The sequence below is a fragment of the Mobula birostris genome, chromosome 9, assembly GCF_030028105.1.
Source record: "Mobula birostris isolate sMobBir1 chromosome 9, sMobBir1.hap1, whole genome shotgun sequence".
In the NCBI taxonomy this organism is placed as follows: Eukaryota; Metazoa; Chordata; class Chondrichthyes; order Myliobatiformes; family Myliobatidae; genus Mobula; species Mobula birostris.
The window spans coordinates 147,816,769-147,843,933 of NC_092378.1; the positions used below are offsets into that span (position 1 = coordinate 147,816,769).

Consider the following 27,165-nt stretch of genomic DNA (forward strand, 5'->3'; position numbering starts at 1 on the left):
TTTACTCCTTTTTCCGCGGTTGTCTTTTGGCAAATCAAATAGGCTTGTATTTTTGCTGTGGCAGCCTCCTCCTGCCTTGGGTATCACCATGTGCGGAGCAAAATATTACTCATTCCCTCCTTGCCGAGGTGGGTGTCCGTATGCGGGCAATTAATAAGCATTGGTAACAAAGCATCAGGAATACAAACTTGGCCAACTGGGGTATGCCAGAGGCCTGTGCACACCGAATGTGCACATCCATGTGTCCTCCAGGGTTGTTTTTCTGAATTAGGGGCGACCCCCCTGGAGTTTTTGAACTGTAACCCTGTCTGGGGTGTCCGGCGCTCGTGTTAATTTGGTCATGGTGAAGGCCAATCGCTCTGCAGTGGAAACTATAATGGTCGCCTCCTGCGCAGCCTGCTTGGCTGCCAAGTCGGCCCTGTTGTTTCCTTTAGTCACTGCAGATTCGTCTTTTAGATGAGCCGAACATTTAATAATGGCTAATTTTTCGGGGAGGAGACTCTTTACATACGAGGCATTCTGGATGGGGTTCCCGGAGGAGGTGAGAAACCCCCGCTGCGCCCACAGTTGCCCAAAATCATGAGCCACCGCAAATGCGTAGCGAGAGTCTGTATAAACATTGGCCTTTTTGTCCTTGGCTAAAATACAGGCGCGAGTGAGAGCAAAAAGTTCTGCTTTTTAGGCAGCGACTGGGGCTGGAGAGCGCCACTTTCGAGCCTGTGGTTGCCATCGGCAACGGCGTAGCCGCAGAGGCATCCCCCGGTCTCAGAGACGGCGGAACTGCCATCCACGTACAGAGTGACCTGTGCCCCTGGAATAGCTGCATCTGAAAGGTTGGGGCGCGGTGAGGTGATGAAATAGTTCCGAAGCAGACAGTCATGAGGAGGTTTAGTCAACGCAACGGGGGCCGTCTCTAAAAGTATAGCGGCGTTGATGGCATTACAGTATGCAAAGGTGAGGAGTGGGTTATTAAGTAATGCTATCTCATAGCGACTTAGTCTGGCCTGGGTAAAATGTTGGGTCTGGTGACAGGTCAGCAGGGCTACAATGGTATGGGACGAATACACAGCAACTGGCTGTTGGAGAGTGATGTTGGAAGCAGCCGTAACTAGGCAGTAAATGGCCGGGAGCATCTACGAGTAGGGGGGTAATCCCTGCGCTACGGGGTCTAACTTAGTGTAATAATAGGCAACAGGCCTGCACTTATCCCCATGTGTCTGAGTGAGCAATGCAGTGGCGCAGCCATCTAAAACATTCACGAAAAGCTGGAACGGACGGTCATAGAGTAGGGAACAGAGAGCAAGCGCCCTCGAGAGCGATTTCTTCAATTCCTCAAAGGCTTCTTTCTGTTAAGCGTACTGGAAACCAGAGGGCTCAAATGTCTTCTATACAGAGCAATGTTTGGAATCCACTGCCTACAAAAGTTTACCAGGCCAAGGAAAGCACGGATGGCTTTCGGCGTAGTGGGCAGGGGGATTGCAAGGATTGTGGTCACCCTTTCAGGCGTGAGCTGCCTTTCGGTTGCACTCAAAAGGGATCCCAGAATTCTCACTTGCCTTTAGGCTCTGTTTACTTTTTGTATGGGATCACGTATCCCCACGAGTGCAGGGCATTCAGAAGTGTATTGGTATCATGTGCATTTGACGTTTCTGATGGGCTTGCCGGTAGGAGGTCGTCTGCGTACTGTATTACGGTAGAGCCCCCGGGAAATTGTAAATCTCCAAGCTGCGTATGCAACATCTGCGAGAAAATGATGGGAGAGTGCACGAAACCTTGGGGTAACCTATTCCAAGTGTACTGCTGATCTTGAAGGGTAAATGCAAAAAGGTACTGCGACTCAGGAGCAAGGGGATTTGCAAAAAAAGAAAATGCATGCTGCAGATCTACTATGGTAAAAAATTGGTAGTCCGGTGAAATGCTGTTTAAAAGCCTAGCAAGATGAGGGACTACCAGATGTATAGGCTGCATAATCTCATTAATCTTACGAAGATACTGCACTAACCGCCAATCTGGCCTTTCCGGCTTCGGAACCGGCAAGATAGGTGTATTGCAAGGGGACTGGTAGGGGACTAGAATGCCCTGCTTACAGAAGGATTTTATGGAATGGGTTATGCCTTCAACCGCCTCCTTCTTGAAACTGGGGCGAGGCATTGCCGGCATTATAAACGGCATCTCCAGCGTAGGTTGCAGAGGGAGCAGAAGCGTTCCCAAAAATCGCTGCCATCCTCCCCGGCCTTTGGGCGGCATTCGAGGACATTAGTGATCCCTAGGGGGCGCTGCAAGGCCTTTCTTAGAGCCTTCTTTATGGTATTCACCCGGTTTGCGTGTGGGACTGCCGCGGAAAAGGACTGCCAATTGGCATGATTTCCCAAAGCTTCCTTCCATCTTTCCTGCTCACTGGTGGTAAGAGCCATGCAGCACAAGCTAAAAAGAACCTGGGGTGTCGCCTGAAGTATTTGGATTGTGCCAATCATAAAATCGAGAAATCCCTCAGGATCATACACATTTATTGGGGCTTCCAAGGGGTATAAACCTGCATAGTAGCCTCTTGGTCCTGCTGTGCTGCATTAGGATTGGGAACAGTCCTGTTAGGAAATTGCCTTGGAATCCCACTCCCTCTTGGTCTCAGACTCGCTATTACCTTGTCTAGTATGGGTGGTGGACGAGGGTCTTCGGGATCATCATTATCAGCACCAGAGTCATAGTCAGTATCGGCCTCAGGGTCTACCAGGGGCCCGTCTCCGTCGAAAAGGTTTCGTCGCCTCCTAGTCTGGCGATTATTACCTTTCCTTTGCCGAAGTTGTCCCCTGGATTCAGGAGGCTATTGGGCTTGAGGAGGGTGTATTCTGAGGCGGCTGGGGTTGGGTAGCGGTAACGTCATATGGGAATGGCGGCGCCGTGGGCTGGAGTTGGGTACGCCAGACCTCCTCCTCCTCAGCCTCATTATCATCAAACAACTAGGGCAGTCCAGATAGGTCAAGAGGTACCTCAGTTTTACTTTTGCCAGCTTCATCTTTACCTTGTCGTCTATCCTTAAGCTGCCTATCTTCTGTTTCCCTATTCTGTTTTCCCTTATTCGTATCATAATCCTCAAAAAGTCCTTTTAATGTCTCCCACGATTTCAAATTTCCTTCACTGTCACATACACTATTTCCTCTGCGACGTGCATTGTACTCCCAACTATTTTGCTTAGGTCTGTTATTTAAGCGCCGGCTGGTGGCGCAAGGACACCGGCGCCGTTTCTCGGGTTCGAAACTAGTCGGGTCCGCTCCCGAGTACGCTTTCCATCCGTGTCGGGTTGAGTGTCGAGTTCGCAACTCGACATCGTAAAAATAAAGGGATTTATTTTTAAAAAATAAAAATAATCCGCGCCTTGTAAAAGCCATGAAAAAGACATAATCAGGGACGCATGTACGGACATGCAGACGCGCATGCATAGACTCGCACGCACGCAGGCACACGACAAAAAAAAATCTGTTATTTAAATCTTCGGCCGTTTTTCTCCAGTCAGACATTAAAACCTTCCATTTTTGTCCGGCATTACGTTTCCAAATTGCTTCCTCTGCCTTCAGACATTTATCTAAGTCCCAGGTCCCACCCAAAGGCCGTATTTCACGACCCAATTTCTGATTTAGACATTCCGATAACCTTCGGTTATCTTTTCCTCTTTCAGGGTCATCTCCACATAGTTTAAATAATAGCGTGTTATTTACAGACTTATCTGATGTTGCCTCATACTTCCTAATCGGGTGGGTCATCCGTCTCCTTTTCTCACATCCACTTCAGGGTCATGACCTTCGCGTGGGGGATTTCCCCTCTTAACAACCGGTCTAAGGCTGGATGCTGAGACAGGCAAATTGTCGTAAGCGAAACCCAAAACGTACTTACAACATCCGGATAGACTGCAGGGGAGAGCCTCTTCCGCTGTGTTTGGCCAAACTTCTGCTCTGTTCTGTGCTGGTCAATTTACGCACCCCCCACCCCCACCCCCAAACACACACACACACACACACACACACACACACACACATCAATTAGAATGGTCACCAGCTTCAAAATGTAATAGGTTACTGCTACTAACCCACTGCCCAATTCGAGGTGACGCACCCAAAGAAAAATGTAATAGATCACTTGATGATCCACTGCCCAATTCTTCAGTACTCACAGACTTTAATACTCACAATACCTAGTCGGGACCTCTGTTACCCCGAATCTTCTGACCTGTGGTACTCGGGGGATCCTCTACTCAGTTTTCGCAAGGAGTCTTTCAGAGGATTACCCGCCAGACGAAGAGGTTGTCAAGGTGGACAATTAATGAGGGAGATCAATGCAAATCTTACCCTGTGGGCCCATCCGTCTCAAGTCACTGCCACTGAGCTGATCACTGACGCCGTCTCATGGGGATGCCTCGTCTTGGACTCCTGGCTGGCTCGCCAAATTGTCAAGACCGATCCACCCGATGCAAGAGCGTAAACACCAGGGACACAATAAAACAAGCAATATTTCATCAAACTTTACTCTTTATTCATAGCATGCTATGGGGGAAGTTACAGACTGATCTCCCAAAGAGCCAGTCCAGACACTACCCTGCCCCAAATCACAATTCTTCAAAATTTACAACATTGATCATCACGTAAGCAGGAAATCTTAAAATTACGCGAGTTAAGACAGTTTTAGAATAGTTTCCATCATATGCTAATATACTATTAGATATAAAATCATCACTGGTTAGTTATAATTATTTTCTGCCAAAGCTAGCCTGGATACATCAGTTCCTTATATTGACACCTTCCCCTTTCTCTCGAACGTTCTGTCCCCTACGCTATCCTTCCCATATTTAGTTAAATCTTGAGATGTTTTAGCATTTTCAGAGAACAATATCTAGTACGTCACCTGTTGCTGGGTAGGGTTTCTTTCTGACTTGCACAACGACAGTATTGATCTTTAGCTAATCATTGTTCTTGTACCCATATTTGCTTATCCCTCTATCGGAGATACCTCACACAATGTACTGGGACACATCATTAGTATTGTAACCTAGGGTCATTGAGTGTTTTGGGCTGTACAACATCAGGCACTCTCACCCAGATGACCCAGCCAGTGTGGATCAGACCTTGGCTTGTGTCCCAGTAGCATTGGCCCATGGCATACACCGCTTGATCAATCTCCATCTGGAGGCTCACTCAGCAGCCTCTGAAGTGGTCTTGATGGTTCTTTCCTTTGAAGCCCCATTTATGCCAAGGAGAGAGTAGTTTCTGCACGGTGAGCAGCCAGGAAAACCTCTGCACTCCACCTCTATAGGCTCACATCGTGCCCTCCACCCCTGTTTCTGGCACTACTCTACCAGCCACTGGTATTTGGCTTCTTGCATTCTACCAGTTTTCCTGGGGCACCGTCAGTTCTACCATGAACCCCTGCTTTGAGGTTTCTGACAGAATGACCATGTCAGCCCTCAGAGATGATGCTGTCATGAAACCAGGGAACTTTACTTGCTTGCCAAGTTCAGCTTTCAGTTGCCACACCAATCAAGTCTGCTGGTCATCTGGGCTGAGGCTGTGGTTGGTTTTCAGCTTTGACAAAGGCTATGGGCTTTCTGTGTCGGTGAAGTTGCCAGCTTTGGTTAATGTCCAAAGAGATACTTTCTGTATCTGCCTTTAGCTCCTGGTCAAGATGCCAGAGGTAGTGACATTCTCCCAGGGCTTTTGGCAGCTGCTGAGGATACCACCATTACCCATATCTCTCCCGCCACCATTTCCAAATTGCGCTGAAATCCCTAGTGAGGAACTTGACCTTGAACCTTTTAAATCTGAGATTGCAGCACACCATGTTGTACCTCAGAGCTAAGGTGCTGAAACTCATCAAGTGTTTGTTTAATGGAATAAGTATGTCCCTTTAGCCACATATGTTGGTTCGATATTAAACTCCTGATCCCTGAAAATTATTTACGGTATGTTGATTGCAGAATATCAGAAATATTGAAGGAGTGTTATTTTATTAATTCATAGTGAACGTCCTGTGAGATGACTGGGGGTGGGGGGGAGGGGGATGGGAGGTGACAGTGCTTGGTGACTGTCTAATTCATCTGTTCAGTTCTGGGCATTTCCCCATTCATGGTGTTCTCTGTCTCAGGAAAATATCTGGTGATTTGCAATGAGGTTAAGAATCCACTATTGATCGCTCCTCTATAATTCAGACCAAAATACACAAAGAAGCATAAATTGTAGTGATATAAAACGCAATGAAAAGGAGAGAAAACCAAGACAGGTCATGGAATGATGTGCTTGTATCAGCGACGGACTGCACACATGTTCTGGTACTTTGGGAATGAGGTGAAGCCCACGCCAGACACAAGCTCCAGATTGCTGACATTTGGAGGAACTTGAAACCTGAACCTTTGTATCAGGATGGTAAAGAACAGAAAAAGCTCCATTCTGGCCAGACTCTCCCCCGCACAGGCCCTGCGTCCTGCAAAACAAAGTGGAAAAACAATGTCAATTTTCAAAAACCAGAGTTATTCACCCTCACCCCAAGACACTTAACAGTAACATTTTATAATGGGAATGCAAGGTATCTGACCTAAAACATTAACGCTATTTCTTTCTACATACAGTATATGCTGCCTGGCTTGCTGTATGTTCTCTGCTTTTTCTTTCAATTTAGATTTCCAACTATCTTGTGTTTCCCCATCATTCAGGCTATAGTATTAATTCTACAGCTGAGTATTTCCACCATTCACTCTTTTTATTTCATGATGTGATAGCATTAAGTGAGTGGTGAGCAGATCACCAGGATGATTCCTGGATGAAGTGCTCTAGTTAAAGACAAGCTTGGTCTGTTTTCCCTAGAATGGGGCCATATAAAATCTGAAGTGTTTCGGTGCAGTGTGAAACTATAAATCTGTGATTACAGTTTATAAAACTGAGGAGTATAGACAGGATCACTGCCTGAGAGAGTAGCAGAAGCAGAAGTGTTGACAGCATTTAAGTAGTGTTTAGGTGATCACTGAAATTATATTGGCATAGAAGACTACCGTGCAAGGGCAGGAATATGTGAAGGGCACCCATCAGTATCAATTGATTACATCGAGTTATGGGCTGAATGGCCTGTTTCCATACTGAATGACACCCATTTCCACCATCCAAATGTATCTGCTTTACCGTCTGAAACTGCTTATCCTTGACACTGCTGTTCCTTTGTACAATGGGCCAAGGTCAGAGGGGAAATCCCACCAACATTAATTCCAACAATTTAAACTTCTTACCCATAGAAAAAGGAGAAAAGGCATCTCTCTTCACAAACTTCCCATCAGCATCCAGAAAGTTGGAAGGGTTGAAGTCATTTGGGTTTTCCCATTGAGTTTTGTCATACAGCACGGAGGTTAGCAAAGGGATCACTGGTGTGCCCTAAAAATATAATTTACAATTTACATTGTTATTCCTTTTGAGAATTATCACTGAAAATATTTCCACTGGAACAGAATTAACAGACATGGCAGCTACTCCACACTTCCAGATACATTGGTATTTCTTAGATCTTCAATGTCCTTCACTCTGGCAAGGTCAGCTGTGTCACCATCTTCAGAGACGTTGACCTCCAGAATTCTCTCTCTGTCACTTTACACCTCACTCATCTTAAACATACTTATAAAATCCTCATTCCTTACTTCAGCTATGCCCCAGTATCTTATTAAGTTGAAAGTGCATTTGTTCCTGGTCCTCAATACCTCTGAGCAAGAAAGATCTCCCTCAATTTATTTTGTTTGTTTAATTAATTTATTCATTTAGAGCCAGAGTGCAGAGCAGGCCTTTCTGGCCCACCGAGCCACATCACCCAAGGCTAATCTCATGACAATTTACAATGGCCGATTAAACTACTAACCAATGTGTCTTTTGACTGTGAGATGCAAGTAAAACCCCCATAGGAAACCCATGTGCACAAGGAAGAGTATGCAAATCTTCTCACAGATCCCATTTCAAACTCCTACCCCACACAGTGGTAAGTTCAAAGTTCAATTTCAATATTATTAAAATACATACATGTTGTCTTGAGATTTATTTTCTTGTAGACATTTACAGGAAAAAAGTAATACCATTTTATGAAAATCTATACATAAAGTCTAACAAACTACCAAACATGCAAAAGAAAACAAAACATGCAATTAAAAAAATACTAAGAACATAGGTTGTTAAGAGTCCTTGAAAATGAGTCTATAGGACATAGAATCAATTCTGAGTAATGGACACTGGTTCAGGGTAACAGCCTCTCCCGAATCTGGTGGTGTGGAACTGAAGGCTTCTGAACCTCCTATTCAAAAGGTAGTACTGAGATGAGGGCATGGCTTGGATGATTGAGGTCCTTGATAATGCAAGGTGCTTTCTTGTGTCAGCACTCCTGGTAAAGAGCTGAATGATGAAGAGGAAGTTTCATGTGATGAACTAGGCAGTGTCCACCACGTAAGGGTTTAAAATCTCTGTGTTACATCTTGAATGATAAGGTTAGAGTAAAACTCTTTAGGATTCATTACTAACTTCTTAAATTTACTCCTTCACATGAAGTAGGCTTCAGCTCAGGTCGAGATTATCATCACATCTATGACCAGTGGTAATGAGACTCCTACTTGCAGCAGTAACACAAGCACATAGCATTAGAGACATAACATAAAAAGCAAAATTATACAAGGAGGAACACAATTAGAACAAATAATCCATTTGAGCAAGTTGCCCTCCATCTCTTGTCCACTGTACACATGAAAGTCCTTTCCAAAAAATTAGATTAGATTAGATTATGAGGACACGTAGTCCTCTTTTATTGTCATTTAGTAATGCATGCATTAAGAAATGATACAATGTTTCTCCAGAATGATATCACAGAAACACAAGACAACCGACTGAAAAACTGACAAAGACCACATAATTATAGTATATAGTTACAGCAGTGCAAGCAGTACCGTAATTCGATGAAGAACAGACCATGGGCATGGTACAAAAAGTCTCAAAGTCTCTCGAAAGTCCCATCATCTCACGCAGACGGTAGAAGAAAGAAAAAAAAACTCTGCCTGCCATGCGCTTCCAGTGCCGCAAACTTGCCGATGCAGTAACCTGGAAGCACCCAACAACAGCCGACTCGAGTCCATCCGAAAACTTCGAGCCTCCGACCAGCCCTCCGACACCAAGCACCGAGCACCATCTCTGCCGAGCGCTTCGACCCATGGCCCCGGCAACAGGCAAAGCCGAGGATTTGGGGCCTACCACTCTGGAGATTCTCGATCGCACAGTAGCAGCGGCAGCAAAGCAACTTTCAGAAGTTTCTCCAGGTTTTCCTCCGTGTTTCTCACGTCCGTCTCCATCAAATCAGGATTGTGCACGGCCCCTAGTTAACGCATACGATATCATTTCGGAACGGCTGCGTGAGCTGCGTCGCGCCGCCATCTTCTCCTCCCCCACTACATGAGCTTTTATAAGACCATATGATATCAGCGCAGAATTAGGCCATTTGGCCCATTGAGTCTGCTCCCCCATTTCACCATGTCTGATCCAATTTTCCTCTCAGCCCCATTTTCCTGCCTTCTCCCCTTATCCCTTCATTCCCTGACCAATCAAAAATCAATCACCCTCTGCCTTAAATATACATAAAGACCTGGCCTTCACAGCTGCCTGTGGCATAGAATTAACAGATTCATCACACTCTGGCTAAAGAAATTCCTCCTCATCTCCATTCTAAAAGGACACTCCTCTATTCTAAGTCAAAGTCCTTTAGTTTTAGACTCTCCCACCAGAGGAAACATCCTCTTCACATCCACTCTATCAAGGCCTTTCACCATTCAACGGGTTTCAATGAGGTCATCGCTCATTCTTCTGAATTCTATTGAGTACAGGCTCAGAGCTATTAAATGCCCTTCATATGACAAGTATTCAAACCTGGAATTATTTCTGTGAACCTCCTTTGAACCACCTCCAGTGTCAGCTCATCCTTTCTAAGAAAAGGGGCCAAAACCTGCTCACAATACCCCAAGTGAGGCCTCACCAGAACTTCATAAAGTTTCAACATTACGTCCTTGTTTTAATATTCCTGTCATTTTGAAATTGAGTTGAATTGAATTGACTTTATACTTACATCCTTCATATACATGAGGAGTAAAAATCTCTGTGTTACGTCTCCATCTAAATGTGGAATGTGCAATTTATAGTAATTTATAATTAATAGTATGTACAACAGGACAGTCAATATAACATAGAAATACAGAAGCATCATCTGATGGTCTGGTGGAAGAAGCTGTCCCGGAGCCTGTTGGTCCTGGCTTTTATGCTGCAGAACCATTTCCTGGATGGTAGCATTTGTGGCTGGGGTGACTCGGGTCCTCAACCAGCTACCTCATCCTCAGCACTATTATCCACCTTCCAAATGATGCTTCTTGCATTGAAATACAGGCAGCTCAAGACATTAGTCACATCATGCTCAACCTTTTGATTCCTAACTTTGTGTGCCATCTTACCAACGTCTGCCTCCACAATCTCTCCACTAACTGTTCTAACACTGCTTTCCATTCCCCTGCAACTCTATCTTAAACCTCACCATGCAGCATCAACAAACATTTTCGCTAGGATATTAGTCCTCCTCCAGTTCAGGTGCAAACTGTTCCTTCTCTACAGGTTCCACCTTCCCTGGAAGAGAGCCAAATGATCCAAAACTCTTATGCCCTCTCCACTATGCCAGCTGCTTAGCCACATGTTAAACTGTATAATCTCCCTAGCTGTGGCCTCACTAGCACATGGCAAGGGTAGCATTCCTGAGGACATAACACTGGAGGTCCTGCCCTTTAATTTAGCACCTAACTCCCTGAAGCCCCTATGCAAAATCTCGTCTCCCATCTTACCCATGTCATTGATTCCTACGTGGACCACGATCTTTGGCTGTTCACCCTGCCACCAAGAATGCAGAGGACACCATCCGATATATCCCGGACCCTGGCACTTGGGAGGCAACATACTAGCTGGGAAACTGGTTCTCGCCCATGAACCTTCTGTTTGTTCCCCTAAATAAAAAATCCCATATCACCACAGCATGCCTCTTCTGCCCCAGAGACCCGACCACTGTGACTTTCCTCTATTAGATCTCCTTCCCTCCCCCTCCCCCTGACAATATTCAAAGTGATACCTGTTGATGGCCACAGGGGCACTCTGCACTGGCTCCTTAACCCCTTCCTCCTTCCCGACTGTCACCCAGTTTCCTGTGTCTTGCACCTTGTGTGTAACTACTTCTCTGTATGTCCTATCTATCAACCCCGACTCCCCCCACCTCAGCCTCCCGTTCATTCAATTCCAGTTCCAGTTCTTTAGTGTGGCTTGTTAGAAGCTGAAGCTGGATACAATTCTCACAGTTGTAGTCGTCAGGGACACTGGAGGTCTCCCTGCTTTCCCACATCCCACAAGAGGAGAACTTCGCTATTCTGCCTGGCATCTCTGCTGTCCCAGCTGAGCAGATATAAAGAAGAGAAGGAAAAAATGCCTTGAGCATTTCTTTCCTTTGCTTTCTCTGAGTGAAGCCTCTCTTCAATAAAGCCTCGAAGAGCTAAAGCTTTAAGATTGCCAGTCTGGCTATGTCCACTCTGACAAAAGCCACTGCCCTTGCACCTGTCGTCCTTTAACTTGTTTTTTACTAACTAATCCCAAATGCTCTTTGATCGCTGGTCAAAACTCTTTTTCACTGCCACAGCGTGCTGCTGCCTTTTTAATCCTTGGGCAATAGACCTGATTGGATTCCCTGCACTCCAAACTTCCAACGTCCGGATTGGCCATTGGCCAAAGCTCTTTTTTTTATTTGTTATATAAAATCACACACAGAAATTGGAAAGTAAAGCAGAAATAATCAATTTGCACACTCCCTAGAAGAACTACCAGCATTTTAGGGACAATCAGTCACTCACTTCACCTCACATACCTTTGGCAGGAAATATCCTTTGAAAATCACGTCCTCTGTTGTTGAGTGCAGGATGCTCAATGGCAAAATGTTAGCAAACCTCTGGATTTCGTGGATCACTGCATCGGTGTACGGCAAATTTTTCCGATCTCCGGTTCTGGGAAACTGCTCTGAACCAATCATGGTAGTGATTTCTTCGTGGACTTTTTCTGGAACACGAGGAAGTGGTTAATGCACTGAGCAGCAGGGTTAGAGCACAGATTATAAACAAAAAATACTCTACAGATGCTGGGGCCAAAGCAACACTCACAACACGCTGGAGGAACTCAGCAGGTCGAGCAGCATCTGTGGAAACGATCAGTCAACATTTCAGTGAAGGGTTCTGGCCCGAAATATTGACTGATCATTTCCACAGATGCTGCCCGACCTGCTGAGTTCCTCCAGCGTGTTGTGAGTGTTGCTTAGAGCACAGATTCTTACATGAGGAAAAACAGTCATCAGTCAGATACTTCTTACCCTGAATCTGTGGATATTTCATCATCAATAGCATAGCCCAACGAAGGGTGGTCGAAGTTGTCTCCATCCCAGCAGCAAACAGGTTGGTCACTGTGAATAGCAGGTTGTTTTCATGGAAATATGTATTTGGGTTACCTGATTCCTGCAAAAGACCACAAGACCATAAGACACAGGAACAGAATTAGGTCATTCAGCCCTCCAAGTCCACTTCCCAATCTATCATGGCTGATTTAATCTCCCTCTGAACCCCATTCTCTTGCCATCTCCCCATAATCTTTGACATCCTGTAGATACTTTATTAATTGCATAGGAAATTGCAGAGTTACAGTAGCATTACAAGTGCACAAATATACAAATATTAGAGAAGCAGTAAGAAAGAATAAAAAAATCAAGTTACCACAAACTAAAAGGAAGGGTCATCACTTCCCTGGCTATAGCTTGACACATTATAGACCCTAATAGCCAGGGGTACGATGACCTCACATAGTGCTCTTTGGAGCAGTGCTGTTGTCTTTGTGTATTACTAAAAGTGCTCCTTTGTTTTGCCGAGGTGGCATTCAGAGGGTGAGAAATATTGTCAAGAATTGCCAGGATTTTCTGTGGGGTCCTCTGTACTACCACAGCCTCCGATGGTCCAGTTTGTCTCCTATAACTGAGCCAGCCTTTCTAATCAGTTCATTGAATCTGCTGGCATCACATTTGTTGATGCCATTGTCCCAGCACACCTCCACATAGAAGATTGTACTGGCGACAACAGACTGGTAGAACATATGAAGGAGTGGCCTGCATACCCAAGGACTATGCCTCCACCATCTGTGCCAATGAATTGCATAGATTCTCCACCTTCTGGCTAAAGAAATTCCACCTCATCTCTGTTATAGAGGACCATCCTTGTATTCTGATCCTGTCCTCGACTACAGGAAATATCCTTTCCATGGCCACTCTATCTGGGCCTTTCAATATTCATGAGATTTCAATGAGATCCTCTCAGTCTTCTAAACTCCAGTGTAAAGGCCCAGAACCATTACACTCTCCTCATATCTTAACTCTTCCTCTGCCATCAGCTTTCTGAATATTTCAGTAACCCATGAACCCTCTCTCAATATTTTGATCTATTTTGCTATATTTATGTTCTGTATATTTTAATATATTTCTACTTATTTTGGTATTGTACTGTACTGCTACCATAAACCAATACATTCTATGATATATGTCAGTAATAGTAAAACCGATTCTGAAATCTTTATTAAAGATTTTCTCTGATGTCTTAATACTTCTAAATATAATTGTTCAATGTCATTTGAATATTATTTATTTTGCATGAAAATAGACATTAAAATACGAGTATTAAATGTAATTACACTGGACAACAATTTTTTTGAATATTTTGCTTCCTCGTAGGTTTTTTTTCTGTTTATGACAGACCACTTGAAGCTGAACACAAATGTAATTTCCATCGACTTGTACCATGTAGCAATTTGGAGCAACAAGAAATTAACTTTTATTGAATATAATACATTTAATTGCATAATGGTGCTGATGCTTTGCAATAGTTCAACGAAGCTAAAAATATATTTTTTTAAATTTTCATTTCAACACAGCATCTAAGGCTTCTTGCTTGTGTACAACAAAAATTAGCCAGCACTGATGGATTCCAGTTGTGCTGATACCATTTCTCCGTGACCACAATGTCCAGGCAAAACCTATCACCATGCTCGTCACTGACAGCACCAAGATTGAGAGGGCAGAAGTCTAAATGGGAATGCAGAATATGAATCTTTAGTGACGTGTTGCACTTCATAGTTTTGTATGCTTGAAGCATGTTGTCAACCTCCAGCATGTAGTTTAGTGCTCTGTAGTTGCCAAGAAAATTTTCAACAATATTGTTGAATGTCTTCCACATAATATTCTCCAGTCCTCCTAGAAGTTCTTTGATTTGCCTGTTACTGATGACCTGTTTGATTTGAGGACCAACAAAAATGCCTTGCTTAATCAGTTATTCTGGGAAACATCTGTCGCAAATATTAAAATCCTTCACGGGAAGGTTTGTGCATGGTGACAGCAGATCACAAGTTTGCAGTCTTGAACCCAGTAATTCTGCTTTTGCCTTTGATAAACCCAAGTCTCTGGTCAGGTCATTTAACTGAGATTGAGGTATCAGATGAGGCTCACTCAACTTAAATAGCCCATGCATTGTGGCCTCTTTGTCTGTTTCTAAACTCCATATCCTGTTTTTCTCAAACCTGTTCTATCTTACAGCATCTGCCATGTCTAAGCATGCCCAGCCATGTCTGGACAAGATAGAAAACTATTCTGCTTACATTGTGAGCAACATTTTAATTGACTTGAAATAATAAATATAAGTGATTTCCCCCAAAAATGGTGCATGATAGGGAAATATCATGGAGTTTTGCATGATCAGCAGCCCAATAAATAAGATACACCCAAAAGTATTCAAGAAGCAAAACTTTTGTTGTCCAGTGTTATCAACATTAAGCAGTGTTTGGATTTTTGATCTTTCGAAACTGAACGTGTTGTATTTCACCTGGGTCTTTATAAAACAGTCAAAATAATTAATTAGAAACACAGCACTGCAAGCGAGTGAAGTATTAGGGGAGCATTGGTTTTCCTCTGTCCAGTGGTGAAACAAAAGTGTGCTGAGCTGTCCAAGGCACTAACTTCTCAAAACCTTGTTGCCTCCTTGTTTGGAAAGGAAGATAAATCCCAAAGTAATGGCTTTCGTTTCCTCTAAAGCTCTGGCTGATATTTAACCATCATCCAACATCAGTGGAAGGGTAAAGGCATTCTCGGGTGTCAATGAGGCGCATTACAATCATTGTAAAAGTGTAACAGTCATTTCATGTAAAGCAAAGCATTGAACATGAGATAAGTGATTGAATCCCAACCAATATCACTGGAAAGGGAGAGGAACTCCAGAGTGTCATAACAATTACATGTCCTTTGTTATCAATGAAGCACATTGTAATCATTATGACATTGTAACAGTCCAGTTGTATATAGCCTGTTGGCCTGTGATTTCAATGAAGCAGAAACAGGGGTTTGAATCTCACCATGGTCGCTGATGGATTAAATTCCAAGTACCTCAATAAATCTGGAATTCTGTAACAAGGATAATATGCAAATTATAAGCTGGTGTGGAGCGTACCTGCTGCTGTTTTAATATGAACACATCAATAAAGCTCCTTGGAACATTTGCATCCAGTGTCTGTCTGCTTTCATTTATAAAGTTTTTGACAAACTCACACGTTGATTTTACATTTTTCAACATTTTCTTGTGTGAACCAGGAAGAAATCCCAGTATGGGAAATGCATTATAAAGCTGTAACATAAAAATATAGCTATCAAATTCAAAGCAATCAATTCATAGTCAATACCTGAAATCTACAAGTAGTAGAGAATTTTTTAAAATTAGAAATAATTGTTAAAATCTATTGTTTTATTAATGTTAATTATAGTTGGTCATACATTTATATTACCATTGTTATTCTGATCAAGAATGTGTGCTGAAAGGACAGGTCACTATGAGACTAAAGGCAAATCCCATTTAAGTCTGCTGGGACTTGTTGCAACTGAACAATTATGAAATATGTTTGCACTTCGGGTGAACAATAAGATTTACCTGAACTGTAGGAGAACCAGCAAGCTGAATGTTCTCATTCACTCTCTTCACTAAAGTGATGAACCTTTCATCATCGTATTCAAATCTGTTGCCAAAAACTATGGAACAGATGATATTGGCCACAGCAGCATTTAATTGAATGGTTGGATTAAATTCTTGGCCTATAGAAATGCAGATCATTCCAAATTAGTGACAATGCTTAATAGCATCCTGAATGGTCTCTTTTATGAACGTCTGGCTCTTGATATTGGTGGCAGAGTTTAGGTTAATGACACAGATCCAATGGTCATTTACCAGTTAGGTAAAGGCAGGGCAAAAAGACACTGATGGACCAATGTCTTTTTTCCTGGAATATGAATTTCTCCTACTCACTAATGCACATCTGAAATTAGTCTGCTGACTCACCTTTACAGGATTCAAGCAATTTTATCAGGAACTGGGCTTCTTCAATGATTTTATCTTCTACAGTTTTCTTGCCCATCCCAAAGTCCCGTAAGGTGGACATGGTGAACCTTCGCATCTGCTTCCAGGATTCCCCATTAGCAAATAAGATCCCTATAATTAAATCCATGTATGTGACAACTTCCCAATGCAATCTGCTAGATAAATTGAAAGTAGAATCACTTTTTATTAGCAAACATTTGATGGACAACATTGAACCAAGAATGAAGACTTACCTTTAATGCAGCCACTCTCATAGAAACATCGAAAATAGGTGCAGGAGTAGGCCATTCGGCCCTTCGAGCCTACACCACCATTCAGTATGATCATGGCTGATCATCCAACTCAGAACCCTGTACCAGCCTTCCCTCCATACCCCCTGATCCCTTTAGCCACAAGGGCCATATCTAACTCCCTCATGGCCTTGGATCTCTCAAGCATTCAACAACCAAGAACAATTTTCAAAATGATCAATATTATAGTGTCAGAAACATGCTTGCTGACATACTGAGACTGCGTGGTGCCATAACAATAACCTCTTGCTCAACGTCAGCAAGACCCAGGAGATAAGTATTGACTTCAGAAGGAGGGAACCAGTGGTCTATGAGTCAGTCCTCATCAGGGGATCAGAGGTGGAGAGGGTCAGTAACTTTAAATTCCTTGGTGTTATCATTTCAGAAGACCTGTCCTGGGACCAGCAAGTAAGAGCAATTATGACAAAAGCACTGTAGCAACTCTACTTTTTGGGAGTTTGCAAAGATTCATCATGAATCTCAAATTTGTGGAGGAAAGTGTATTGACTGGATTCATCACAGCTTAATATGGAAACACCAACGCCCTTGAACAGAAAATTGTACAAAAATTAGTGATATGGCCCAGTCCACCATTGAGCTGATCTACACAGAGCGTGCTCGCAGGAAAGTAGCATGCATCATCGGGCACCCCACCACCAGGCAGGTCATGCTCTCTTCTCATTACTGCCATCAGTATGAAGATACAGGAGCCTCAGAACTCACACCGCCGGGTTTAGGAACAGTTATTACCACTGAACCATCAGGTTCTTGAACCAAAATTGATAACTTCACTCAACTTCACTTGCCCATCATTGAAATGTTCCCTCAAGTTATGGACTCATTTTCAAGGACTCTACATCTCAAATTCTTGATATTTATTGCTTATATAACAGCCTGGAAAAGGTTTCATTGCTAACATAATGGTCATTCTGCATGAAGCAGTGTTTGGGTTATGATTAGAGATAACGGGTACCTTGGAATGTGAGCCGTCCAATGAATGGAGTGTGTTTTTGTGTTGTGTGCCTGACACCGGTATGAGCTGGGTCTTTTGTTCGGCAGAGATGAAGTGAGAAGTTGCCGGAGAGAAGAGGTTGTAGGACCTGATCCGGAGCGGGGTCATGATTTGACAAAGCCTGGGGAGATCAAAGGAGGACCAGCAAACGGGAAACCATGAGCTCCAACTGGTTCACATCAGACTGTTTCATTAAAATGGGCCTTTTTCTTATTTTTCTCTTTTTGTTTCCTAAACCTTTAGTCGAAATAAGAATTGTAAAGCTAAATAATTTAATTGTATGCAGTATTCTGTCTGTTATTTTGTGATACATATTTATTACAGGGTAACGAATCAAGCTTGGACACAAACGGGGGGTTTTTCACACGTTCGGTGGGGCTGGAGATTGTCTTCCTGATGGAACCAGAGCATTTCACATGTAATGTAAAAAAGAAGTGGAACCAACACAGAACCTTGTGAAACACCACGAGTCAGCAGCAGCCAACCAGAAAAAGCTCCCTTTATTTCCGCTCTTTGCCACCTGCCAAGCTGCCACTGCTTTATCCATACTAGTATTTTGTCTGTAATACCCTATTACAGGAAATCCCCTATCAATTCTCTGTGATTTATCTATCTTGAAGAGTCTTGTTCTGTCCAGGGTCCATTTAAGTTTATCACTGTAAAATAACAAACCTCTATCAAGAAGCAAACTGAGAGCAGTGTGGATGCAATTAAATGTTAATATAGGGTTGATAATAATGATGGTGAGAATTACCATAACCGTGTGTTAAATCATCTAATATCGGGATGTGAGGTCTTCCTCCAAATTCATCTGGATGGTTGATAAGAGCATCCTTCACTGTCTCGTAACCAGTCAGGACCACCGCTCTCATTGTCCCGAGCTTGATGCTGAAGATCGGACCATATTTCTCAGACAGCTGAAACAGGTTTCCATCAACATTTAATAAACAATTAAAAACTTGTTTTTAGATTCATTGAATTAATACTTCATTGGAAGTGGCCATTAGTTTACATCCTGGTATATACATCTCCCATCTCTACCTGACATCTGTACTTGATTCTACCATTCAGGATGGTTGAACATCAATGCCGTCACTATTGATCCGGACTGATACATCAGCTAACAAAAAGCTTGATCTCAGATGTAGGCTATAATGAGTGACTTAAATTAAGGGAAACATGGTGAGGTTTAGACAGGCCATTGAGTAATAGTTATACTGGACATAGACAGATTATGAGTAACAGGGTCTTCAGCCCAACTCAGTCAACTTGACCATGCCGTCTATCTGCATTAGGTCCATATCCTTTCCTATGAATGTACTTGGAGAAAGGGGGATACTGACACTGCCTTTCCCATTCTTTCAAATTGGCACCTAATTTTAGGTTTCCCTTAAACTAGGGAGAAGACTTCGGCTATTCTCCATATCTATGCACCTCATGATCTTATGGGTGCCAGAGTAGTATAGTGGTTATTGTGATGCTATTCAAGCTTGGGGCATCAGAGTTCCAGCACTGCCTGCAAAAACTTTGTATGTTCTCCCTGCAACTACATGGATTTCCTCTGGGTGTTCTGGTTTCCTCCCGCAATCTAAATACATGGATTAGTAGGTTAATTGGCCATTGTAAACTGTCTTGTGATTAGGCTAGGGTCAAATATGTTGGTTGCTGAACCATATGGCTTGTTGGGCCAGAAGGGTATGTTCTGTGCTGTATTTCTAAGTGAAGAGATTGAGAGAAGGAGAGACAGAGAGAGTTACACAGGCAGACACAAATGCCAGAAAATCAGCAGATGCTGGAAAGCCAAAGCAACACCCACAAAATGCTGGAGGAACTCAGCAGCCCAGGCAGCTTCTATGGAGAAGGGTTAACAGTTGATATTTGGGCCGAGACCCTTCGTCAGTACTGTTGAAGAGTCTCAACCCCAAAAGAGAGAGGTGGTGATGAGGAAGGAGGTACCGAAGCCCAAAGGCACACACTCAACATTTCAGGAACAGCTCCTTCCCCTCTGCCAGCTGATTTCTAAATGGACATTGAACCATGAACACTACCTCACTACTTATTTAATTTAACCATTAAATAGATATATTCGTACTATTACTGTATAATTATTTCATTGCAGAGAGGGCGGTAAACGTATAGAGACGGAGATGAATAAAAATTAATTATAAAAATCTATTGGGTCATTCTTACCTTCCTATGCTCCAGAGAAAAAGCCATGGCCTATCCATCCTCTCATTATAACCAGAAGCATGTACCTGAATCCTTGGGTTTCCCTGTTCTCTCCTCTCACTATTCTTGTGGAACTGTATACCTGGGGCAGTCTGGCAAGTTGTAAAGAGCACATGCAGACACTCTGATAACTGTGGAGCAGGTGGCTAACATAATTATGGAAGCCAACAGGAATTTGAAGGAATAAGCGAAACAAACACCTGTAGATCTGACTCATGGTCATACAATTATCGAACAGTGGATTCCTGTTAACTGGGCCATTGTTTAATCGGACGGAGCAACTGGTTACTTGGGACAACTCTTAAAGAAAAAAAAAACTAATTGAGAAAATAACCGGGATTCCCTTCGTTTATTTGGGACATTATGCTGCTACATTGCGACAGGAGACAATTGCCAATGTCAACTGTGCACTAGTGTGGCAGGTAGACAGTACACCATGGTTATAGGGAAGTTTTTCAAAAGCTCATTTGCGTGTGTTTGTGCTCAAAAACCTGTGATAATTATCATTGACAGTTCACAAGAAATAAGCATTAAGACAATTCAGAACTGTTTTGCTAACTGCGGTTCAAACATTCAGACTTACACATGCCAGAAACGGCCGGAGTGAAAATGAAACAATTTCGCTACTTCAGGAAGTTAGGACCTACGAAGCTGTGAAAGTATCGATAATCATCTTGAATGTTACAATGAAAATGAATATTTGGAGGATGCAATCATCAAAGCATTTAATAAATAAAGACAGCCCTTTATCTACACCGGGTGTCTGAGCTGACTTTCTCAATTTATAATGAATCAAAAGAACACAGCAGTGATACAGTAACCACAAGGAACTAATACACAGTTTTATATACTGTTGGGAGCAGAGGTTGTTGGGAATGGCAAGGGTGGAGCGTTGTGGGACAGGTGGCAGAAAAGGACATGTGCAGAAAACTATATAATTCGTTACCCAATTAAATGGTAGATTGTCATATTTTTAATTCTCCACGAAACGTCGGCTACTTTGCGCAGCCGTTTAATCGACTGTCTTTTAACCGATGTGCCCTAACAAACCGAAATCCACGGTGTATAAAGCATTGCGTCAAGAGAGACGACTCTAAAAAAATAACCATCACAGATGAAGAACTTCAGTCAGATACTTACTGTACATGGAACATAGGAAAGTACCGCACAGGAGCAGGCTTTCCAGCCTACAATGTCTGTGCAAAAACAAAATCCCAATTCAACCAATTCTCTTCCGCCTGTACTTGATGCATATTGTATTGTCCTTTGCGCCCCTTGTGTCTATCTAACAAACTCGAACACTGTTAACGAATTTGCCTCGTCCACTCCTGTGTGGCATGCTGCAGATACCCACTAACCTTTGTGTTAAAAATCTACCAACCAGGTCTCCTTTAAACATTCCCCCACTCACCTTACGCCTGCCCTCGGTAGCAGTTACAGCGACGCTTTGACATCTCCGGGCATTCCTGAGTTCGGAGTTCAATTACAGCACTGTCTGGAAGGTGTTTGCAGTTCTCCCTGTGAACCACGATGGTTTTCTCCGGGTACTTCTGTTTCCGCCACAGTCCAAAAAGCTTAGTAGGTTAATTGGTCATTGTCAATGGTCCTGCGACTCGGCTAGAGTTAAAAGCCGAGTTGTCGGACGGTGCTGCTCCGAGAAAACCCACGCACTCACGAGAAGAATTTAGAACCTTTCTCATAGAGGTCGCCAAATCCCAAATGCCGAAGCCCCGAACTGTAATAGCTTCGCGCTAACTGTAACACTACATTAAACAGATATTCCACGACCCATTTCACCCTTCCAAATTGCCTGCTTGAGGTGATATAGTGTATAGTGATATATATATGAACTTTGACAACAAATTTACTTTCAACTCTTTTTTTCTTTTTCCCTAAGTTCACCATCCTAGTTTTCATTTCCCTACTATTCTTGTCCTTCCTGCTTCGGCTCCCGCATGTCAGAGCTGGACTTGCTCCTTTACAGAGGCTCCCAGGAAATTCTCTCCGTCTCCAGTCTATTAATGCCCTAATTTACTCTTCATAAATACTTAGAGAAGAATTCGTCATGTCGAAACTCTACCCAGCTTTATCTTGAAGAGGCAGTATCTGTATGCAAGTGCTTTTGCAAGTGGGAAGTGGTTTTGGAAGATGTGAAGGGAAAGAATTGTTAACTTGCCTGGCGTAGTTTTTGGAATGTCGGATTTAATCGCGACTAACGCAACAGCAGGAAAATCAATCCCAGGCGCGGGGGATTGGTATACAAAATGTCCAACAACTGTTGGTCAGGAGCCGGCTGCTCTTACCTCCATGAGACTTTGGTGGGGCTTCTTTAGATCCAGGAGGTGCAGGTTCCCGATGATCGGTAGGGGAGTGGGTCCCCCGGGAAAGTTGGTCTCTCCAGGGGATTTAGACCCTGTGCGAAAATAAGCGACAAACAACGCGGTGAGGGTGCAGAGAAGCACAAAAGTCACAGCATCCAGTGAGTAAACACCGGCGAACGACATCTCCCCGTAGCTTTTGACTTCCGGCTTCTTCCAGCAATCAGGAGCAGGGTTCCGGAGCACAAGGTAACACGCCTGGAGCGAATTCAGCTCTGCTGCAACGCTTCGTCCTGCAGAGCAACACAGAACACAAGTAATGAAGCAACAACAGCAAAGCAACTTTCCTCCCTCCCACACATCCGCACTCTGTTCTCCAACCGGACTTCGGACTTCAGCCTCCAGTGCCCTCAGACTCACAGACATTGGGAATGGACATAGTATAGGCGGAAGGGATTAGTTTAGGAGAGCATTTGATCACTAACTTTCATTAGCACAGGCCTTTTCTTGTGCTGCACTGTTCCGTGCTTTACATCCCATCTGCTCAAAATGTGTATCGAATGGATGAAGCTCATCAGGAAGGGCATGTTTTGACTTGTAGCCCATCCTAGTGTTTAAGGCCTGCCACAACTGATGGCTGGTCTGATACTGTACTGTACCTGTCAACGTGGAGTAGAGAGCAAGTTTGTAAATCTTCTGGGGATGTTGTGAATGGCAAGGGTGGAGCACTGTAGAAGGAGAGCCGGGGTGGGGAGTGGCGCGGGTGCAGACACACCCAGCGCTGAGACACCAGGCAAGAACATTTGACCAATTGGTTTATTGACCATTACAGAATGTCTCTCCGGTGCTTCCCACTCCTTCCCCTCTCCCTTCCCTTTTTCCCAACCAAGATTCCCCTCTCCCTGTCCCCTTCCTACTCTCAGTCCACAATGGAGACCCATATCAGAATCACATTTATCATCACTCACGTAGGTCATGAAAGCTTTTTGGGGGGCAGCAGTACAGTGTAATACATAATATTACTACAGCACTGGTGATATCCAAAAAGAAGGAGAATCCTATCTGTAGGCTGAGAATAAACGGGGAAGACATAAAACAAGAACAAAATTTTTGCTACTTTGGAAGCTGGGTGACATCAGATGGTAAGTGCAACATGTACGTCAAAAGAAGAATAGGGATGGCAAAAGACACCTTTACAAAAATGAACAGTATACTGACCAATACTAAACTAGGCATGACAATGCGGGTTAGTTTGTAGCCTATGGCTGCAAGGGGGGAGGGGGGTTGAGATTGAAGAAGGAGGGTGGGAGACTGTGGAATACTCCAGAAGTAAGGGTAGCCAAAAAAAGGGTGCATCATGTGAAAGACTCGATGTAATGGGGGACAACAAATTGAGGAAAATGGGTGACTTGGAGGAATTTATTGTTCTGTTTAAAATTAAAGGTCAGGAGGAAGGGGAAGGAGGATTTAGAGCCCATAATCCCTTGAAAGTGGCAGCAGCATTAGAGAACCAAATAGGTAAAGGATTCCAGGCCAAGATTTTGTCTAATGGATTGCTGAAAATTTGTTGCAAAGATGTTGACCAATATAACAGTGCTAAAATGGTGGGAAAATTGGTTGTGAAAGTGGAGTGTATTACTCCGAAAGAAAGGAAGGGAGTTAGAGGGGTAGTGTATGGTATTTGGTCTGGAATGACTGAAAAGGAAATTTTGGACAATTTTAAAGGTGGTTGAGTGATTGAAGCCAAACGATTAAACCTCCCTTGCACTGTTATAATTGCCAGAGATTTGGAGCCGTTGCTAGTTCATGTCGAGGTAAAAGAAGATGTGTGAAATGTGGAGAGGATCATGATATTAAAGCATGTAAGGCAGCGGTAGCTAAATGCAGTAACTGTGGAGGGGATCATGTAGCGGCATTCAGAGGATGTGAGTATTTTATCAAGGCAAAGCAGATTCATGTTGTTAGTAACCAACAGAAATATCATATGCTGAGGCAGTAAAGAAAGTTGATAGAGAGCAAAGGATAAGTAAAGAAAAGATTGGAACGATGGGGAGTCAGCACATTCTGCGTTCTCCAACTATGGTTCCTCCAGACATGTTGTTGATGACTAAAGAGTCTTTTCTGATGTTTGTTGTTGATGTACTGGTCAGGGCTAAAACTACAACCAAGAGTTCGGATATGATAAAAGTAGTTGTTGGATCTGCAGAGAGGTTCCTTGATATGAAACAAGTTTTACCGGAAAAACTACATGAGTATATGACAGACAAATAATCACTGAATACTTCCTAGTTGTCGGGGTCAGAGAGTATGGAGGAGCTTCATGTGGATGAAGAGGCCAATAATCAGTATTTGGATGTTTTGAATATTACAATGGAATGCAAGAAGTTTAATTGCAAGTGGTCAAGAATTAAAAAGGTTTGTTGGAACTTTTAAAGATAAGCCTGATTTGATCTGTATACAGGAGACATGGCTAAAGCCTCATTTAGATGTTGTGATCCGTGGATCTGATAGTTTGAGACCTGACAGAATGGGTAAATCTGTTGGAGGGTGTGCAACTTTCATAAAAACAACACTCCAGTTTAGAAGACTTGACTTTAAATTTAAGCTTGAAATTGTGGCTGTGGAGCTTTGGAGCTCTTGTGGTCAAACAACTTTGATTAACTTTCATAATCCATTTAATATGATGTTATCAGATTTTGATGAAATTGTGATTAAGGTAAAATCCCCAGTAATCTGGGTTGGAGATTTCAATGCCCATAATCTGAGATGGGGTTGTGAATGTAAAGATAGTAATGGAGCGGTGGTAGAGGAGTTTCTAGATAAATACAACATGGTACTTCTAAACGACGGAAGACCTACATGATTTAATATTGTAAAGAATACCTGTAGTCATTTAGACTCATCAATCACTTCCTCAAATTTAGCCAGGGTTGGGGTATGGGATGTATGGACAGATGCACACTAGGAAGTGATCACTGTCCTATATTATGTAGATTTGGTAGAAACTTGATAGTAGAAGTTGAGGAGATGGCTACTAGGTATAATTTTTCTTTGGCCCGCTGGGATGAGTTCCTGGAGAAAGCTATGGATATAATAGAAGAGATTGATAGTGAGGGCTCCATAGACGATTGGAATGAATCGCTCTGTTTTATAATTCATAAAGTTGCTCAGTTAACTATTCCACTACGGAATGTTCCTAAGTCTCGAGCATTAGTTCCATGGTGGAATAAAACTTATGATATAGCATTAAGAAACAGAAATAGAGCTTACAGGAAATTAAGAAAGTACCCAGTGTTAGATAATGTTATGGAGTATAAAAAGGAAAGAGCAGTAGCAAGGAGAGCAATTAAAAATGCAAAGAGGGATAGCTGGAGAAGATTTTGTGGAACCCTGTGCCCAGAGACGCCTATAAAGCCGCAATGCATGATCATTCACAGAATGTCAGGGATATGTAGGAAACCATCTATCCCAGCTTTGCTGGAAGGAGATATTGAAGCTGTAACCAATAAGGAAAAGGCTGATATGTTTGTAGAGGTGTTCCAAGTGTTACACATTTCTGGAGAGCAAGGTGATTTGAGAAAGGAAATTATGTTAAAGGAAAGTTGGAAATTGGACAGGAGTTTGGGTAATAATAGCTCCATAAATTTATTTTTCTCCCTTCAAGATTTGCAGGAAGTTATCCAACCAGGTTCAAACACTTTTCCTGGTAGGGATGGACTGTGTTAAGAATTGCTTAAGCATTTAAATGACTCTGTATTAATAGAAATGCTAGCTTTGTTTAATTCAGTGTGAAAAGAAGGAAAATTACCAGAAGAATGGAAGCATGCGGTGGTAGTTTAAGTTTCAAAGCCAGGTAAAGACGCGTCTAGTCCTAGTTTGTATCTGTATATAGCTTTAACATCAGTGCTTTGTAAAACTATGGAACGAATGGTCACCAACAGACTTGCTTATCTTTTAGAAAATAAGGGACATTTTGCTGCCTATCAAAATGGTGTTAGAACTGGAATATCAACAATGGAATTTGTTGCCCTTTTAGATCATGATATTAAAAAAAGCATTTCAAAATAGAGAAGTAATGGTAGAGAATAGAGAAGTAAGAAGTGTATTTCTAGATATTGAAAGAGCATATGACTCACTATGGAAGGATGGTTTATTAATTAACCTCTATGATGCGGGAATTAGAGGTAGAATGTTTAATTGGACCAAAGGTTTTCTTACGGAAAGGACAATTCAAGTAAGAATAGGTGGAACAAGCTCCAAGTTAGTAAAAATATGTAATGGTACCCCTCAAGGAAGCATCATTAGTCCAGTTCTTTTTAATGCCATGATAAAAGATACCTTTGATCAGGTAGGGCCAGGATTTGGCAAATCGTTGTTTGCAGATGATGGTGCAATCTGGAAAAGAGGAATTTAAGATTCTTGCATTTAAGACGACTTCAATTGGGCCTGCAGTATTGGGCAAAACTAAACGGCTTCAATCACAGCTCTCAAAGTCTCTTTTGTAGCGGAAGTCGGAGCGCCAATGTAAAATTAAAAGATACCCATTTTGAGATTTGGTTAATAACTGGGCTGTGAAATTGAAAATAATTGTGGAAGACATAGCTGACCAAATTTGCTTGCTACTCATTCCTTTTTGGCTTTTGCCAGAACCAGAAGTAGACCTATTCCTCCTTGTTCAGCTTCAAGGAAGCAGAGCAATGTCAACAGCATCGATCATAAATGGATATTTAAATAATAAATGGAGATCTTATCTGAAGATTTTTACTGATGGTTCAGTGGACCCAGAGAGCAGTAGGGCAG

The 27,165-nt window shown here is 42.8% G+C and overlaps 1 protein-coding gene across 1 annotated transcript; it reads right to left on the reverse strand.

Annotated features, from left to right (window-relative positions):
* Positions 1–4,502: 4,502 nt before the first annotated feature.
* Positions 4,503–22,986, reverse strand: LOC140203169 (cytochrome P450 2K4-like). The gene is made up of 10 exons (XM_072269075.1): positions 22,851–22,986; positions 22,351–22,658; positions 18,573–18,735; positions 16,478–16,627; positions 16,073–16,233; positions 15,599–15,772; positions 12,433–12,574; positions 11,938–12,125; positions 7,262–7,403; positions 4,503–6,465 (listed from the first exon to the last, which is right to left on the reverse strand). The coding sequence occupies exons 1-10, from the start codon at positions 22,969–22,971 to the stop codon at positions 6,287–6,289; spliced, it is 1,728 nt and encodes a 575-aa protein (XP_072125176.1). The 5' UTR covers positions 22,972–22,986; the 3' UTR covers positions 4,503–6,286.
* Positions 22,987–27,165: the final 4,179 nt, after the last annotated feature.